The 18,006-nt window shown below is 38.2% G+C and overlaps 1 protein-coding gene across 1 annotated transcript in view; it reads right to left on the bottom strand.

Moving 5' to 3' along the window:
• LOC136253666 (phosphatidylinositol phosphatase PTPRQ-like) overlaps positions 1 to 3,145 on the bottom strand; it is a 36,192-nt gene extending 33,047 nt beyond the window's left edge. The window contains exons 1-2 of the mRNA XM_066046329.1: positions 2,988 to 3,145; positions 825 to 903 (exon numbers count right to left, since the gene is read on the bottom strand). Coding sequence (XP_065902401.1) covers positions 825 to 903; positions 2,988 to 2,996 — 88 coding nt within the window. The 5' untranslated portion in view covers positions 2,997 to 3,145. The remainder of the gene's footprint in view (positions 1 to 824; positions 904 to 2,987) is intronic.
• Between the last annotated feature and the right edge of the window lie 14,861 nt (positions 3,146 to 18,006).

Raw genomic sequence — 18,006 nt, 5'->3', positions numbered from 1 at the left:
TATATGCGCAAAAAGCATATACTTACAAAATAAACAAGGCAAGGTAACCTCTCATCACCTGTAAGTGACAATGATTGGTTGCCAGACCCTGGTCTGCAATATCCCCCTTGTGTGTTCTATACTGGATTCCAGATTGCTACAGATCATGACCTCACTCATGAATACGTATAATTAAAAAAGATTTGTGTATAGCTAGAGCTGCATTTGCGAGGATATTTAAAAAGGACAAAAAAGTTCACAAACAAATGACAGTAATTTTAAACTGGAGTAGGGACAATTTAACCCCAATAAAAGTACTAAAACAAACTATGGCACTATCATGTGCTGTCAGGTAGTCCCCCCACACACTTCAAGCAAAGATCAATCACACGACCTTCAAGTGATCAAATGCATGAGTGGCCGCGCTGGGGACAAGACTAAATAGATGCCAGGCCCTTATGGTGGTGATACCCAACAATCCAAAGTTTCCAAGAAGGTTCTTTGTAACATGACAAAAGTTAGAGCTGAATCTTAAAAGCATGGGCATCTGTCCCATTTGATTTATCATTACATTTCAAAGCTACAGGAATCGTATTAATTGACTCCTACTAATTAAAACAGCTATACAGTATTTGTTAAAGTGCTTTATGAGACAAAGTTTTGGTGGGATCAAATTTTACAAACAACCTTTCTACTTGCTGTACATATGTATGTCTATTGGATAGGCCTTGCACCCTCAAACACAACAATTTCCAGCACATGTACGTATATTATTACCAAGAGTCAAATTTCCCAACTGTACTGTATATGGTTTGTAAACACAACGTATGGCACTCTATACTCACCAGTTTGACCGCTGACTGTTATCACATCAAAACTTAGCAAAGTAGTAATAATGATACAAAACATCATCAAATCATAACCCTACATAATTATACAGTTGACATGTTGGGAGTTGCACAGCTTGCAGATAGAACACACAACATGACATAGTTACATACAGTATGAAACAAAATACTCAAGTATTGTGACAGAACTTTCTTTTGTTCATGCTAATTAGTTTGCTGTGATTAACAAGGAAGACACAATTGTGTACAAGGGATACGTAGGTCTATTACAGTAAAACCTGTGTTAACAGTCACCTGAATTAAGCGGTCATCTTTGTATGGTGGCCATTGTCACGAAGTCCCAAATATTTCTACATGCTTTATTAATGGTTACTTGTCTAAAGCTCATTACAGCCAGCCAAGAAGAGCTCATTTTCAATTTGGCAAAGTATACAGTGCATCTTTTGGCTGCTTGTGTGGCTTTACTGGGGTATTTAAACGTTCCTAGGTATAGCAATTAGTGAATTAGATTTTCAGAAGTTTCTGTAACTGCTCTATTACTTGACCCTTGTTTGATAGTGCTGGGACTGCCAATGAAGATAATATGCAGCTGTGGTATGTTAAGGTTAAAAAAGCTGTTTAAGAAGCCACACAACTCAAAGCAATCAAGCAAAATGTAGTATATGAAAGTGTAATTACAGAAGCTAGCCATTTTTGCTTCATTATACACTTTGTAACCATGTAACCAGCATTGTCAAGGTGTAGAAGGCTTCATCAACACACCCTTCTCCATATTGTACAGAGTAACAGGTGTTAATCAATTAGTGTCAGATGCCAGTAGGACTTCGACCACAAAATATTTAATTGTTCGATTGTTCGTTTCAGAGGATTCCTCTAAAATGGCTTCCCCTATACTATCTCATCATCATCATCATACCTGTTAATTGTGACATCATTTGTGCACAAAGTGTGTTTAAACAGTCGCAACAGGTAAGATGAGTGAGGTAGGAACTTGGTGGTAGATGATTTGTGGCCTTGTAGTCATTACCAAATGCTGTATTACTTCTCCAACTAAGTAATAAAACCTAGTTTTCACGGGTGATAGTGCTGGTATTTAACTATTAAGTCTTAACAATATACTTATGATATTTTTGTTTCCTTGCCTCTCTAGCCTTTGTCTTTCCTACTTTCTAGTTTACATGCACAAATGCTATCATTATGTGAGCAAGGTGGTGGCACTCCAACACTGACTTGCTAAACATTGCATTGCTTTGACTTGCATTGTATCAATTGTAGTATACACTTTAACGAACTGTGCTTACCCTTTGACCTATTGCAAATTTCTACAGTACCTTGACTTTTACTTTGACCAATTGCAAGGATGAAGACTGGTGGAGTGCAGGATGTATTTGAGTGCCATTCCCATGTATCAACTACCAACATGGACTGGAGTCTTAAGTTTTATAAGGCCACTTCAACCAAGAGTCCTTTTTTTGTATTATGAACTCTTGCTTCAACTGCCTGACTGACCCTATATTTTCAGTTCAAAATGTTTTTGTTCGCATGTAATCACATTGAGATAACGTCAGGTGGGGTTGCAAGTTACCTATTAAGTTCATCACAAAGTAAGGACTCAGCTTATAACTGGCTACTGACAAGTGGCACAGCAATCATAAATGTAGCTTATAGTATACCATTTGACTTGCAAGCTACCTACCGACCCTATACGTGGGTGAGTTTGGCCCGAGAAACAAAAGATTTTAGTTGAAGCAGCCTAAAGCTACATAGCAGTTGCCAACTGTGCATTATGCCCGAATAGCTAACATGCCGTACAAAGAAAAGTTAAAATACAGTGGTGCCATTAGAGATCAATGCGGTTAAAATTAAGTTTACTTAACTAATTGCATACCTTGGTTACTTATTGAGAATGGGCTACAAATGCAAAGCTTCAACTCTCATCATATTATAGTGATTACTGCGTTATCTATAACGAACAATTCGAGGGACAGTTTATTTAGCTAGTGGTCGGCTTGTTCAGTCAATCATCAGCATCACGATCCAGGCTGCACCGTTTCAATCACACCATAGCTAATGACCATAGATATTATCTAATGTATGTGCCTTTCAATGAATACTATTATAAACTACTAAAGTATTCAATGGCAATTCATAACAACTCACCTTGCCCATGATCTAGCTATGTCTTGCTAGCTGCCGGTTGTAGCTAAATTAGGTTATGGATACACCCGCAGAGGCTTATCGATTATAAGCGTTCTGCTCAAGTCGGGGGAGGTGGTAGGTCATGACGGTGCTGATGCGTACTTTTGGCGTACGTAAATTTAATCGCGGCGCCCAATTCTATCCACTGAGCAGTAGAATCTAGATTAGTAGAGGGCGCGCCCTCTATTTTTATTTTTACTAAGGCCAATGAAACTTGATTACCAGTTTCTCGCTCAGATTTTTGAAAATTTGATGCGGGCGGGCGGTTATTATTCATTATTCATTATTTTTCCAAAAGCACAACACATATCCAAACATGAAGATTTCTGCCAAAAAACAGTGAGATCTACACTGATTACTCTTGCATTAAATAGCTAAAGTACGTTACTAATCTATAACAAGTGATTTTTCCATTAGAGTATAGCTGATTGCTCTATTAGAGTAAAAGTGACTGTTCTATTAGAGTATTTCGATCTGAAATACCAATAATGAAATTCCATGCGGGTGTATCAAAAGCATGCGGGCGATGACGCGAAACTGCTAATCAAGTTTCATTGGCCTAACTAGATAGCAGAATCTATCTATGGCAGAATTTAATAATGAATAATGCAATTTTCTTAGACTGCTCTAGCAAGGTATATCAATAGTCTCGCGTGCCAGACGGTTTGTGTGGGGGCGGTAAATAAACCGTCTGGTCACTGTTGCACACTTTCCGTGAACTCACTGGAATGCAATTAGATTACATCACGGTATTGTTTTGCGCCAAGGATGATGTAATAATCGTTCCAATCACCTCTGTGAGCAGACTAAGACTATAATTGCACTGGTAATGTCCTGATGACATATTCGAAACATTGCTGAACGTCTTCCTAGACATTTTCGCCGTTTCACAAATTCGTAGTAAACCATAATCGTTCTTATACCTACGCTTTTAAGAGCCCTGTACTAGGAAAACAAAGATCCTAAGCCCATGGCGTTGTTAAACTTTCGAAAAAGTAATCTGTAGCCAAAATTCAGTTCCGGTTTATTACACTAAGAATTTGAATTATTAGTGTTTGTTTCGTCACAGAGTCCGCGAAGCAATCTGATTGGCTCTGCCAACATTCCGGCAGTGGTCCCGGAATGTGTGCAACAGTTACCAGACGGTTTATTTGCCGCCCCACACAAACCGTCTGGCACGCGAGACTAGTATATCAACTAGCTATAAAAGGTATTAATTGGCCTCCCTTAGGCACCAGTGGTGCAAAATGTCCTTGACGACTGAGGTAAAGGTGATGCGGGCGGGGATGAGAAACTATTAATTACGTTTAGGCTGTGATTACTGAACCCATATAGATAGCCCCCTTATATAATCTATGCTGAACCAAATGTCGGTTCAATAACGCCAGAGCTATTGAACCGACAGTCACGTGACACTTACGAAATGGAATTATACAGGCCATGAGAGAGGCCAGCTAATTATAAACAGCAAATTATACAGTACTACTATAATGGATGATTATTAAATCTAGTCTGCTCTTTATAGGAATGAGGCTATTAGTATTATATGCCGGCTCCAAAAATTGATTTGAACAGTGCTCAAAAAATCACCTATTTTGCTTTTGAGAATTACCTGTTAGGCCTTATAAACTTAATTATTAGTTTCTCATCCTCCTGTATTCAAAATGTCAGTGCGGGAGGGAGAATTTTATTTTTACTAACTAAGTAGCTGAATTAACTAGCTAAAATGACTCATAATGCAATTTTCTTAGACTGCATGTGTAGTAGGTGATTCAGAAACATATTTGCTCACCACAAAGCATACAAAGATCACTGAGATCCGATACGATCTGAAGTTACTCTCATTACATGTACAAACTTGCAGCTAGAAGCAACTGCAGTTTCAAGATAGTCCAGATTGCTAGATGGCTTCCTGATTTAATTGTATACCATTTTTCCCTTTAAAATGTGGGGAGCTCCGGAGAAAAAGTGTACATTTTTTCAGTTTTTAAGCACTGTGCATGCCAAAGTAGCTAATTCCAACCCAACAAACTATATATTTCTGAGATCAGCAATCAATACTCTATCTATTGAGCATATAAAAAGCCCGGGCCATTTTTCTAAAATTTAAAAATCGGGCTGGAATGCCAATTAAGAGTATCTCGATCTTTTTAACGGAATTGTGCAATCTGCAGATTTTCCTACTGTTAAAGCTTTATAATCACCTCAGCATAATTCCTGATTCTCACACATACCTATTATGCCGGCGCGCATAATCGCCGCATCTCTAGTCTTCTTTAATAATCCCGTCAGGGGCGGTGGAGCTGGCCAAAGAGTGAGGGGACCAGGCCAGCTGTAAGTTGAAGACCAAAAAAAAAAAAAGATCACTCCCTGCTGATGATAGCTGCTCTCGACCAGTTATATCCCCTTATTTATAACTACACATATACGTAGCTATTAAGTAGCTTGCTACACTGCTTCTCTGAATACTGTGACTGCTCTATTAGAGTATCAAATCCTGACTCTTCTATTAGAGTATCTCGATCCTTTCTTGCAAACCGTGTCCCATAAAAGTGGGGGGCCATGCCACCGCCTATGAATCACGTGATTCATGCACTTTTACCACTTCGTAACTCGATTGTGGGACTCAACATTAGGCTGAAACACTCATCGTTTTCTGTTGAATGGTGAAACCAGGTGAAACCATGGATAGTCACTTCACGAATATCAAAGTTGGCGTTGCTAGTCAAGAAGGCTGGCCACTGGAAGGGTTTGCAGAAAGGAGTCAGTTTTAATACATTGCAGACTAACATCATGGGTAGTGGAAAGACTCATGCAAGAATAGCCTAAATAATGCTTGTAAAATAATTATGTATTCATGGAGCAGGATGGAGGACAGTTGTTAAAGAACCAATCAACAGCAATTAAACACAACAGAGACGACTAGTATCATGGGTAGAGGAAAGGCTCAAGAATAGCCTAAATAATGCTTGTGAACACAGTTGTTAAAGAGCCAATCGATAGCTGGTCTAGAACAACAAAATGTAAGTGTTTTTGTGTAGCTACTGAGACATGTAAACTGATCACGGGATCACACTATAGTGGATTACATTGCCAGTATTATAATAGGTGAAAATTATACTGTGCATATATAGGAATAACTGGTAAAGCAAGACAGTGGTTTGAAGCATATCTACACAATCGCTATCAATGTGTCAAGATAGGAGATTCGCTGTCAGAATTATGTTATGTACATTCAGGGGTGCCCCAAGGAAGTGTCTTAGGACCTTTGTTATTCGTCATTTTCATTAACAACCTACCCGAATTCATTCAGTTTGCAACTCCTTTTATATACGCTGACGACACCAAACTTCTATATGCAATTAGATCTCGTGAAGATACTGCAAAGTTACAAACTGATATCAACAGAGCTTCTAATTGGAGCACCCTGACTGACTTACTTTTCAACGAATCCAAATTTATTCATTTACGTTTCTTCTCGACTACAATTTACAGTCCCCCCTACATACACCATCAATGGAAATCCTATTAAATGTCTAGCACAGCATAAAGATCTTGGAGTAACATTCACATCTGACTTCAGCTGGTCAGCACATTATAACAACATATGTACGAAAGCTTACCAAACCTTAGGACTTATCAGAAGAACATTCCAGGTTAACAGTGCTGAGGCAAAGAAACGTCTATACCTAGCACTAGTCAGATCACAACTATTATATTGTTCACAACTATTGAGGCCTCAACTAATAAGAGACATTACTGCACTAGAACGCATTCAACGAAGAGCCACTAAATATATCCTTAACGATTATACATCCTCATACAAACTCAGACTGGAACAACTGCATCTCCTGCCTCTCATGTATCACTACGAACTCCAAGATATACTGTTTCTAATAAAATCATTAAAGTCACCCACTGATAATTTTAACATCTACAACTACATCACTTTTGCAAGAGGCAACACCAGATCTGGGATTAACCAAAAACTGAATCATCCAAGGACATCATCAGTAACACAACATCATTTTTACTTTAACAGGATAGCCAGACTATACAATTACTTACCAGTCATTGATCTTTCACTATCTACCAACACAATTAAATATCGTTTAACTAACTATTTATGGTCGCATTTTACTAATAACTTCAACCCTGAGAGAGCTTGTACATTTCACCTTTTGTGCCCTTGCCACCGCTGCTCTAGAGTGCCAATTTCTACCAATTTTAACAAACTCTAGCTATCTATTGTAATTATAAGTAACTAATAACTGTAATTAATTAGTTATTGCATTGTATTGTATGTATGTTTCTTTGGCAGTGGGTATCTATTACCCACTGACCTGTAATGCAGTCCTGAACTGCATTAAAAAGTATTAAAATAAAATAAAAAATAAAAATAGTACTGCAGCTGGTTTGGATTGGTGTACATCTCTATACAGCTATGTGACCTGTTAAACTATAGTTTACATATTAAATTTTCATTTTTTTTGCAATCACTACGTTGGGTAAACAATGCGTGCTACATAATATATTATACACAATAGTCATGTTGTAGTCGCTTCAGTAAACAGTGAAACAAGTTTTGATATATACTGTATAAGTGATATGCCATTGTGTTTGCCTGTTCATGGAAAGTAAGCATATACCTTGTTTGTTCCATTTCTGTACTATCAAGCAAAACATGTGGGGTATGTGTGTTTGTTATTATGTTATAAAACATAACTTTACTGTCCCCATTGCTAAGCTTGACCAGCCTTTTTGCTTGTAAGTATGGGTTGATTTAGGTTGAAAACTATACCTTGAAGGATTCGCCAGTTCATGGTGAACGCAGAGCCAAGTATAGACTGTTGCACTTGTGATTATTTTATTGATTATATATACATTGTATACTCACTGCACAAATTGACAGTTTTACTATTCCTGCTCTCTATACAGTATCACTGTAACTCCAAATGTATTCAGCAGGTAAGGCTGAAAATTTAACAGCCCATTGGCTTTTCCCCTAACAAAAAGAAAGCAACTCAAGAATAATATATGCAAACTATAGCCGGCTTTTTGCTCAGCCGGTTATGCATGAAAAATATCATAATAGGTAGTAAGCACTGTTGCTACAGCAACAACCAGTCACGTACAACATACCAGGTTGACTTTTAAAGAACCATATCCAAAAATAGTAAAAATTATGGGAAAAGATAATTAACAGATCTAGCCTGTTTTAATATAAGAGTCTATCAATAATCACATTAACTGTGCATTTCACAGGAAATCGCAAACAAGAATACGTTGCGTTCAATCGATCGTGAACACTCGTGTTGTTTAAGCAAACGCGCTCTTACACTCATTCTTACAGGTTTCGTTCGCTTAATAGAGCAACTTCGTCTTTCGCTCGTTGTGAGACAAATATTATACGCGCTTACTCGTTCATCCTCGTACAATTCCTCGTATCATTGATGTATAACGAGTATTCTCGGTCGTCCCACCATAATATCCGATAGTGATGCCCGTACGTAGCTTGATATCCGCTTTTGTAATTATTGCCGCGCGGCGTAATTAATTATTCTGAGCAATAAACGCACGGCGTAATTAATTATTCTGAGCAATAAAATTTTTTTCTTCAACCATTAAAAAAAGCACACACACACACAAGTTCAAATCCGTTTCTCCATCAAGCCACACGTCCAATCCATTTTAACAGCAGTATCCAACAAAATTCTGCAGCAAGTGTTTGTAGGCCTAGGGTTGGCACAAGTCCTGGCACAGCCACATCACCTCTACACTCTCAATCCACACAGTCTTAAGACTTTTCTCAGTTGCCTTGTTGCCCAAACTACCCTTGTCGTTCACAGTAGTTCTGTCTCGAGTCTTCTATTCTATAACGAACAGTAAATAAGCACACAAACAATACAGTCTACTAACATTATGAAGAAATGTCTCGTCATATAAACTACTAGTGTTGTCCACGGTAGTCTTGACGTCTTAGTCTTCTCTCCTGTAAACAATAGTAAATAAACACGCAAACAAATAGAGTCTACTTACGTTATTGAAGAAGTGTCTCGTCATATAAACTACTGGTGTTGTCCACGGTAGTCTTGACATCTTAGTCTTCTCTTCTATAAACAATAGTAAATAAACACACAAACCAAATATAGTCTATATACTTACATTATTTGAAGATTTCCATTGTACCAGCACAGTTGTCTTGTTGTCTAAGTTGAGAGCAGCCTTTTCTCCAACTTCCCTCAGCCATCTTGCTGTCTAAAGTATCCTTGTTGCTGACAGTAGTCTTGATATCTCAGCCTTACCTCCTATAACCAATAGTAAATAAACACACAAACAAATATTATAATCTACTTACATTATTTGAAGAAGTGTCTCGTCGTATAAACTACTGGTGTTGTCCACGGCAGTCTTTACGTCTTAGTCTTTTCTTCTGTAAACAAATAGTAAATAAATGCACAAACAAACATAGTCTACTTACATTATTTGAAGAAGTGTCTCATTGTATAAACTACTGGTGTTGTCCACAGTAGTCTTGACATCTTAGTCTTCTCTTCTGTAAACAATAGTAAATAAACACACAAACCAAATATAGTCTATACACTTACATTATTTGAAGATTTTCACTGTACCAGCACAGTTGTCTTGTTGTCTAAGTTAGCAGCCTTCTCTCCAACTTCTCTAGTCTGTCTCCAACTTTCCTCTGCCGTCTTGCCGTCTAAACTACCCTTGTTGTTAACAGTAGTCAGTCTTATCTCCTGTAAACAATAGTAAATAAACACACAAACAAATATTATAGTCTACTTACAATATTTGAAGAAGTGTCTCTTCGCATAAACTACTGGTGTTGTCCACAGTAGTCTTGACGTCTTAGTTTTCTCTTCTGTAAACAAATAGTAAATAAACACACAAACAAATATAGTTTACTTACATTATTTGAAGATGCATCTCGTCGTAAACTACTGGTGTTGTCCACAATAGTCTTGATGTCTCAGTCTTGTCTTCTGTAAACAAATAATAAATAAACACACAAGCAAATATAGTCTACTTACATTATTTGAAGAAGTATCTCATCATATTAACTACTGGTGTTGTCCACGGTAGTCTTGACATCTTAGTCTTCTCTTCTGTAAACAATAGTAAATAAACACACAAACCAAATATAGTCTATTTACTTACAATATTTGAAGATTTCCACTGTATAAGCACAGTTGTTTTGTTGTCTAAGTTGACAGCCGCCTTTTCTCCAACTTCTCTCAGCCGTCTTGCTGTCTAAAGTACCCTTGTCGCTGACAGTAGTCTTGATATCTCAGTCTTATCTCCTGTAAACAATAGTAAATAAACACACAAACAAATATAGTCTACTTACATTATTTGACGATGCATCTCGTCATAAACCACTGGTGTTGTCCACAATAGTCTTGACGTCTTAGTTTTCTCTTCTGTAAACAAATAGTAAATAAACACACAAACAAATATAGTTTACTTACATTATTTGAAGATGCATCTCGTCGTAAACTACTGGTGTTGTCCACAATAGTCTTGATGTCTCAGTCTTGTCTTCTGTAAACAAATAATAAATAAACACACAAGCAAATATAGTCTACTTACATTATTTGAAGAAGTATCTCATCATATTAACTACTGGTGTTGTCCACGGTAGTCTTGACATCTTAGTCTTCTCTTCTGTAAACAATAGTAAATAAACACACAAACCAAATATAGTCTATTTACTTACAATATTTGAAGATTTCCACTGTATAAGCACAGTTGTTTTGTTGTCTAAGTTGACAGCCGCCTTTTCTCCAACTTCTCTCAGCCGTCTTGCTGTCTAAAGTACCCTTGTCGCTGACAGTAGTCTTGATATCTCAGTCTTATCTCCTGTAAACAATAGTAAATAAACACACAAACAAATATAGTCTACTTACATTATTTGACGATGCATCTCGTCATAAACCACTGGTGTTGTCCACAATAGTCTTGATGTCTCAGTCTTGTCTTCTGTAAACAATAGTAAATAAACACACAAACAAATATTATAGTCTACTTACATTATTTGAAGAAGTGTTTCGTCGTATAAACTACTGGTGTTGTCCACGGCAGTCTTGAAATTTTAAGTCTTCTCTTCTGTAAACAATAGTAAATAAACACACAAACCAAATATAGTCTACTTACATTATTTGATGATTTCCACTGTACCAGCACAGTTGTCTTGTTGTCTAAGTTGACAGCCGCCTTTTCTCCAATTTCTCTCAGCCGTCTTGCTGTCTAAAGTACCCTTGTTGCTGACAGGATTCTTCATATCTCAGCCTTATCTCCTGTAAACAATAGTAAATAAACACACAAACAAATATAGTCTACTTACATTATTTGACGATGCATCTCGTCATAAACCACTGGTGTTGTCCACAATAGTCTTGATGTCTCAGTCTCATCTTCTGTAAACAATAGTAAATAAACACACAAACCAAATGTGACTGGATTTTGGAAAAACGATCCAAATCGCACATTAGAAGTTCCGAGATAAACGGTTTTAAAGAATTGAAGCCAGCATAACTCTCCAAGGATAGCAAGCACGCGTATGAAATTTACACAAAAGATGCATCAATCTGTTACCTTTCAAGCCACTTCCAGCACTTGTAGCTGCTTGTACAGTTTCCCACCAAATAAGATAGAAAATCTGAGCAGTTGGATGAGCGAAGTAGTATCACGGGTACTCACAAAGGGGTGGAGGCTTGGGGGGTGGCGGGGAGGGCAAGAGATAGACCTCAAAATGGAGGCAGACCACGATTGGAGTCCAGACACGAGATTACAGGGCTGTGCTGGCTCCTTAGTGGCTGATATGTAGCAAAATCAACAGAGAACACGTCTGGCCAACATTATAAGGCTGTCCACCAGTAAACCACTGACTCTTGCCAAGCCAGGTCCTTCACAAGCCTGAAACCGCCATTTGACCACTCCACACCACCCAGAAAAGACGTGTGTAAAAACCAGCCTCGTGTAGTTTGAGTAGTGCTGAGGGTCAAAACTTGTAGTACGATAGTGTAGCTATCCACTGGTGGTGTTAGTTTGATTTTGCCTGATGTGCGATTTGGATCGGTTCTGTAAAATCTGGTCACAAATATAGTCTACTTACATTATTTGAAGATTTCCACTGTATCAGCACAGTTGCCTTGTTGTCTAAGTCGACAGCATCCTTCTCTCCAACTTCTCTAGTCTGTCTCTGACTTCTCTCAGCCATCTTGCTGTCTTAAGTACCCTTGCTGACAGTAGTCTTGATATCTCAGTCTTATCTCCTGTAAACAACAGCAAATATAAACACACAAACAAACATAGTCTACTTACATTATTTGAAGAAGTGTTTCGTTGTATTGTCGACGGCAGTCTTGAAATTTAAGTCTTCTCTTCTGTAAACAATAGTAAATAAACACACAAACAAATATAGTCTACTTACATTATTTGAAGATACATCTCATTGTAAACTACTGGTGTTGTCCACAATAGTCTTGATGTCTCAGTCTTGTCTTCTGTAAACAATAGTAAATAAACACACAAACCAAATATAGTCTACATACTTACATTATTTGAAGATTCCCACAGTACCAGCACAGTTGTCTTGTTGTCTAAGTTGATAGCAGCCTTTTCTCCAACTTCTCTAGTTTGTCTCCAACTTCCCTCAGCCATGCTGCTGTCTAAAGTACCCTTGTTGCTGAAAGTCGTCTTGACATCTCAGTCTTATCTTCTGTAAACAACAGTAAATAAACACATACTAACAAGAGTTTACTTACATCTGAAGATGTGCACTGTATCAGCAGTTTTCTTGTCATCCAAACTACTGGTGTTGACAGCAGTCCCCTCCAAGTTCTCTAGCATTGTCTCAGATTTCTATTCCAAAAACAAATGTATATAAGTACATTAACAAATACAGTCCACTTACTTTAATAATGATGTGCACACAGGTCCTGCCTTAGTGTTATCTTCTAAAGAAAAACAGACAAAAATATTAAACAAAGCTGTATTAAACTTATACAGCATCAAAGATTTCACACAGCAATATTCATATTGCCATTGTTCTGACTAGAACCCACCAAGGCTTACTGCTTTCAACCAGCAACGTGGCGATCCGTCTTAATCACGTGAGGTAGCAATTCTAATAAGTGCGCGATATTCTATTCAAATTCGCGACCCAGGCACATAAATCCGAATATTTGATCAGATGATGATGGGATCATAGATGTGACCAGATTACCTGGCTCAATCAAGTTCTTCAGAACGAATGAAGCTAGTAGTCCAAGGTACGTTGTAGTGAGTATAGCGAGGTTCACGTTAAATAATGTGGTACAGGGTGCGAATTGGCTCAGATCGATGGATGGCAATGGTTTACTCAGCCATACGGCCTTCTAGGAAGATGAAACTCACTGTGGAGTTTTCCTATAGGCAGAAATCTTATGCACCTATCAACCCACCTATACCCCAGGTCGGGCAGAGGTGGGGATTTGCAAATGTTAGATGACAAATTCCCCACCCCTGGGGACAACTTCGAATTACAAATCCCCTACTAATTCGTATTATTTATCCCAGGAATCACTAATGCACCTATCAAAGTTTTGCCCCACCTACCCCCATGCGGGCAAATGAGAGGCATAACAAGGGGATTGGACAAAAATTTCAGCCCCAGGGGTGGGGGCTTTGATCTATACTTGTAATAAAAGATTGAGAAAACTGATGGATGGTGGCCACATAGGAGGGGGATTAGACCTCCAAATTTGCCCCAGGGTGGGGAGATTAGACTTAGAACTTTGTCAAATCCCCTCCTGTGTCCCCTCCTTGCCTGCGTGGGGGTAGGTGGGGCAAAACTTTGATAAGTGCATAACAACATGGCCAATGGCTATTTGTGTTGCAAATGCCCCTATCCTGGGGACGAGGTTGGGTGACAAATCCCTACCCGCTGCCCAACTTGGGGTAGGTGGGGCGTGACATTGATAGGTACATTAGTTTTATTGTGTGCGTTAAGTTTAAGTGAGTTTTGTGTCATTTTGTAATCTTTTTTTCAGACCTGTGTGTATGTAGAATACTTTTAAAACTTTTCAAAAACATGATGTCAGACGGAAGGCATTCACTAGTGCTTACTTTGAATTACACTGTTGCTTTAAGTTAGCAATTTTCAGCTACGCAACAATTTTTTTAATGGCTTTGTCACCAGCTTAAAACTATCAACCACTTCAAAGACAGCCATAACAAAGACATAATTGAAACCACAACTCCACCTTAGATACTTTGCATCATTGTGACACCTCCACTTTAGTTGTTTACCATTTCTAGTTGCTAGCATTGGTACATAAACAGTTTATTTATTTAATTTATTTAATAATGCTTTACAGCACAAGTGCTGAAGGTCTGTAGGACACCTGCCTGCTCAAAGACTTTAGCTACTTAAGGTGTGTTTGAAAAGTTGGAGAAAGGAGAAAAAATCCATGACTGGACCTAGGTGGCCTCGAACCTGCAGCCATCCGATTTACGCTCGAACGCTGAGTTGTCAAACTAAATTCAGCCACTGATCCTGACACAGGTGAGTATTGTATCATGGAGTACAAGTGCTTCATTGATCTTGTAGATAAGGACAAGTTGCTTGTTCTTGGTACATTGTTGGACAATGCTAGGCAGGACCTTTGCTCCAATTCTGAGGTAGGTGCCATGCAGTGTATCATGCTAGTAATGTTACATGTTTCTGTTGCAGTCAACTCATCATGAGTTTATAGCCATATTGGCACTCTTGGTAAAAACTTATCCATATATCATTTAAATTTGCTGACATGCACCAACTATTGAATGTGGACCCAAAGCAGGAACATCAGGTAATAAGGGATGGCATTTCTTTTGCTTTTAGTTGTGGTGTCTTCTCTATAGCTTCATCGTTGAACACAAGCTCTCCACCACTTGCCAGACTGTGCTTTTCTGGGACGTTCAGTCAGTCCACTATACTGAACTTCTTGTTGCCGATAGGATCTCTTATGTCATCTTTGCCTCCATGGAGAGAGAACAGAAACTGATATTAGGGGCTATCAATGTCTTCACTGCTATTGCTGCACACCTGAAATGAACCAAATGCTATTTTCTACTGAAGAGCTACCTACAGCTAATCCCAAAGAGGAAACACATTGAAAAGAACTTGATCAAGTACGAATACTGTTTATACTGTATCTATCCATCCATAGTGTAATGATTTATTTGTAGGGCAGCAGTTGGAATTCTTAGTGGATTTCACTTTGATTTGAAATCACAAGCAGAAGCTAGTCACTGACAATGGAGGTGAAGGTGTACCAGAGTTGGCCAAGATGGATGTGGCAGAAGAAGACTTGAAAACACAAGAGGAAGGTGAGAAGTTTTACAAGAAATATGACATAGACATCATCATTTCTGATTTAGAAAAGGCCAAGTCACTTATAATTCACACCACTGTTATCAAAGCTATTTTACCAGAGTTGCTGTCATGTCTGACAAAGCGGGTATGATAATATAAAGGTCATACAGTAGTTACCATCATGTAATGGATCCACAGTCGAATCAAAGTGGTTACGGACTCAGTCCCCACAAACATGACAAAGACACACTTCAAGTACATATCACTCTAGCCATAACTCAACTATTACTATAACTACCGGAGGACATGCTTAATTCTAACCTTTCTGGGTGAGTAGTTGTGTTAATGATTTTGCCCATCCTTACTGTCTCTATGCTGTTTAGCTTACTACTGAAGGTTTTGTCACACAGTAAGGAGCGACCAAATGAGATGTTTGAGAGGTGACTGGCCAGAAATACACTTATAAAGATGGTATCACTTTTGGTCCCAAATATGTCCACTTCATATTAAAAGAGATGAAGGAGGTGCTAACAAAAGGATACAAGGTATGACTACATTTTAGGGTTCTTGAGAGTTTTTTCTTGGACCAGGTGCAGGTGCTTAGTTACAGTATCCATGTGTTATTGAATAGAGTTAAGGATCAATTGACTGCTGGAAATTTAGATGTCACCATTAGCGAGGTAACAATATCCAGTAAAATAATTGTTGCTAGGGTAACAATGGTGGTATAGGTGTTGGTTTGGTGTGATGTGGCGGCAGAAGAGAAGGAGAAATTACATCATCAAAACTTCCTGAAGCACGTGCCAGCTAGAGTATTAAGAATTACAAAATGTTAGCCGTGTTACTCTGTAATGTTAACCGTGTGTGTTCGTGATTGATTGATCGGTAGACAAGTTTGAAGTTTCTTGTATCAAGAATTCACAAATATTAAAAACTCTTGTTTATATTCATTAGATCTTATGGACTTCGCTGAAAAGAGGAAAAGTTGATAGCAAAGACAATGAGTATCTTAAAATAATGGATATTTATGTTGAGCTGTTAACAAATCTTCAAACACAACTGCAAGTGTATTGTTGATGTGCTGAGAAACTATGCTAGAGCTGGGGATTCTTCTGCCAGTAGTTCAAACCAAAAGCTATTAACATCAGCGTTCAAGGTTTGCACCATTGTGTTTCTGTAAGTAGTGTAGTATGTGTTATGCTGACGTAGGTGCAGTACTTGTAAGGGACTGCATCAGTCAGCAGATTAGTGAAGCACAGCTTAAGGTGTGTGCATGAGTGTGAAAGAAGTGTTTTATGTCGCATCTTCTTAGCTATTGTTCATGTCCATTGAAGAAGACGTATACGACTATCAACACCAAACAACAGCCTTTCCACTGCTAAGGGTGTGTCTCCATAGTACATGTTAATGTGCGATGTAACCTGTGATGTGTTGGGCTTTCTTGGAACAGTCTGGTTTAATTGATAACTGCGCCACTTTATTCATTGCATATGAATTTGAGTGGTTAATTTTTTTTCAGGAAGGTTGGTCATCATCACTGTTACCTAAGTGACATGCTGTGTGCTACATATGCTGTGCTACAGTTTCTCCCAGACTATAAACTGAAGAAGCTTTAGTCTTACTTTGATTTGTTCATATAGGTACGTAAAATACTTCTTTATATTTACATACTTATATTTTGTGACTAGCTTTGAGGTGCAGGGTGGCAGAGAGCCGGCATTGGAAACGTCTGTAATATTTGCTAAACTCCCAAAGGTAAAAAATTGTGGTCTGTTTACTAAGCTCATATTTACTTTCACCAGACAACTCACTGCAAAATGGCAACATACTTTATCATCCCAGTGGCCAGTCGTCTTGTTAATGATGACTCACCAATGGGTAGGTCTATGGTGGCTGAAGTAATGAAAGATTTAATCACTAATGTGAGGAAGTATGTAGTACTATGAAACTTTAATGAGACTACATGTTGTGATAGTAGCAATGCTAAGATGTGTGTCACCTCATTGAAATTGGTCCCTTCATTGTTGGACATTTCACTACATGTTGTCGTACTAACAAGGTGGTTGTTATTGCCCTGTATTAATTGATCCCCACAATATAACCAATTTTGGACTTAGTGTCTATATAATCACTGCCTAGTTATAGCTGGGGCTACTTATGTACACCTGTATGTGAAATATAGTCTGGGTAGTTCTTGTTCTGAGATGTGAAAGTGTTACATGATAGATTACCGAAGCCCACAAATCAATATAGCATGTATGCAGCATGCCTTCCACCATGCTACTGTTATTCTGCAGCAGTTCTTTCTGACCATCCTGCCAAAGGAATGATCCTAGTCAGTGTATCAACATTGTTATTTGCTATTGATATATTGACAGGCATGTAGAAGATTGGTAACAGGACTAATTATTGTATGACTTGGAGCACACATTATTGTGTATTTAGTTTAAGTTTAGTATGATCCTATATTCCAAGTAGAAAGCTAGAGGTTCAATTAATCTGTATTGTTTATAAGTTTGTAATGGCGTGTTGTGTCTTTCAGATTGGGCTCATGACCTACCCTGGAAGTCATATGTGTCTGATTGTGGCTGCTGGATTCTCCAGGTTATTCACTCTGCA

This window comes from Dysidea avara, chromosome 1, assembly GCF_963678975.1.
Source record: "Dysidea avara chromosome 1, odDysAvar1.4, whole genome shotgun sequence".
NCBI classification, from domain to species: Eukaryota; Metazoa; Porifera; class Demospongiae; order Dictyoceratida; family Dysideidae; genus Dysidea; species Dysidea avara.
This window is presented reverse-complemented; position numbering and strand designations above follow the sequence as displayed.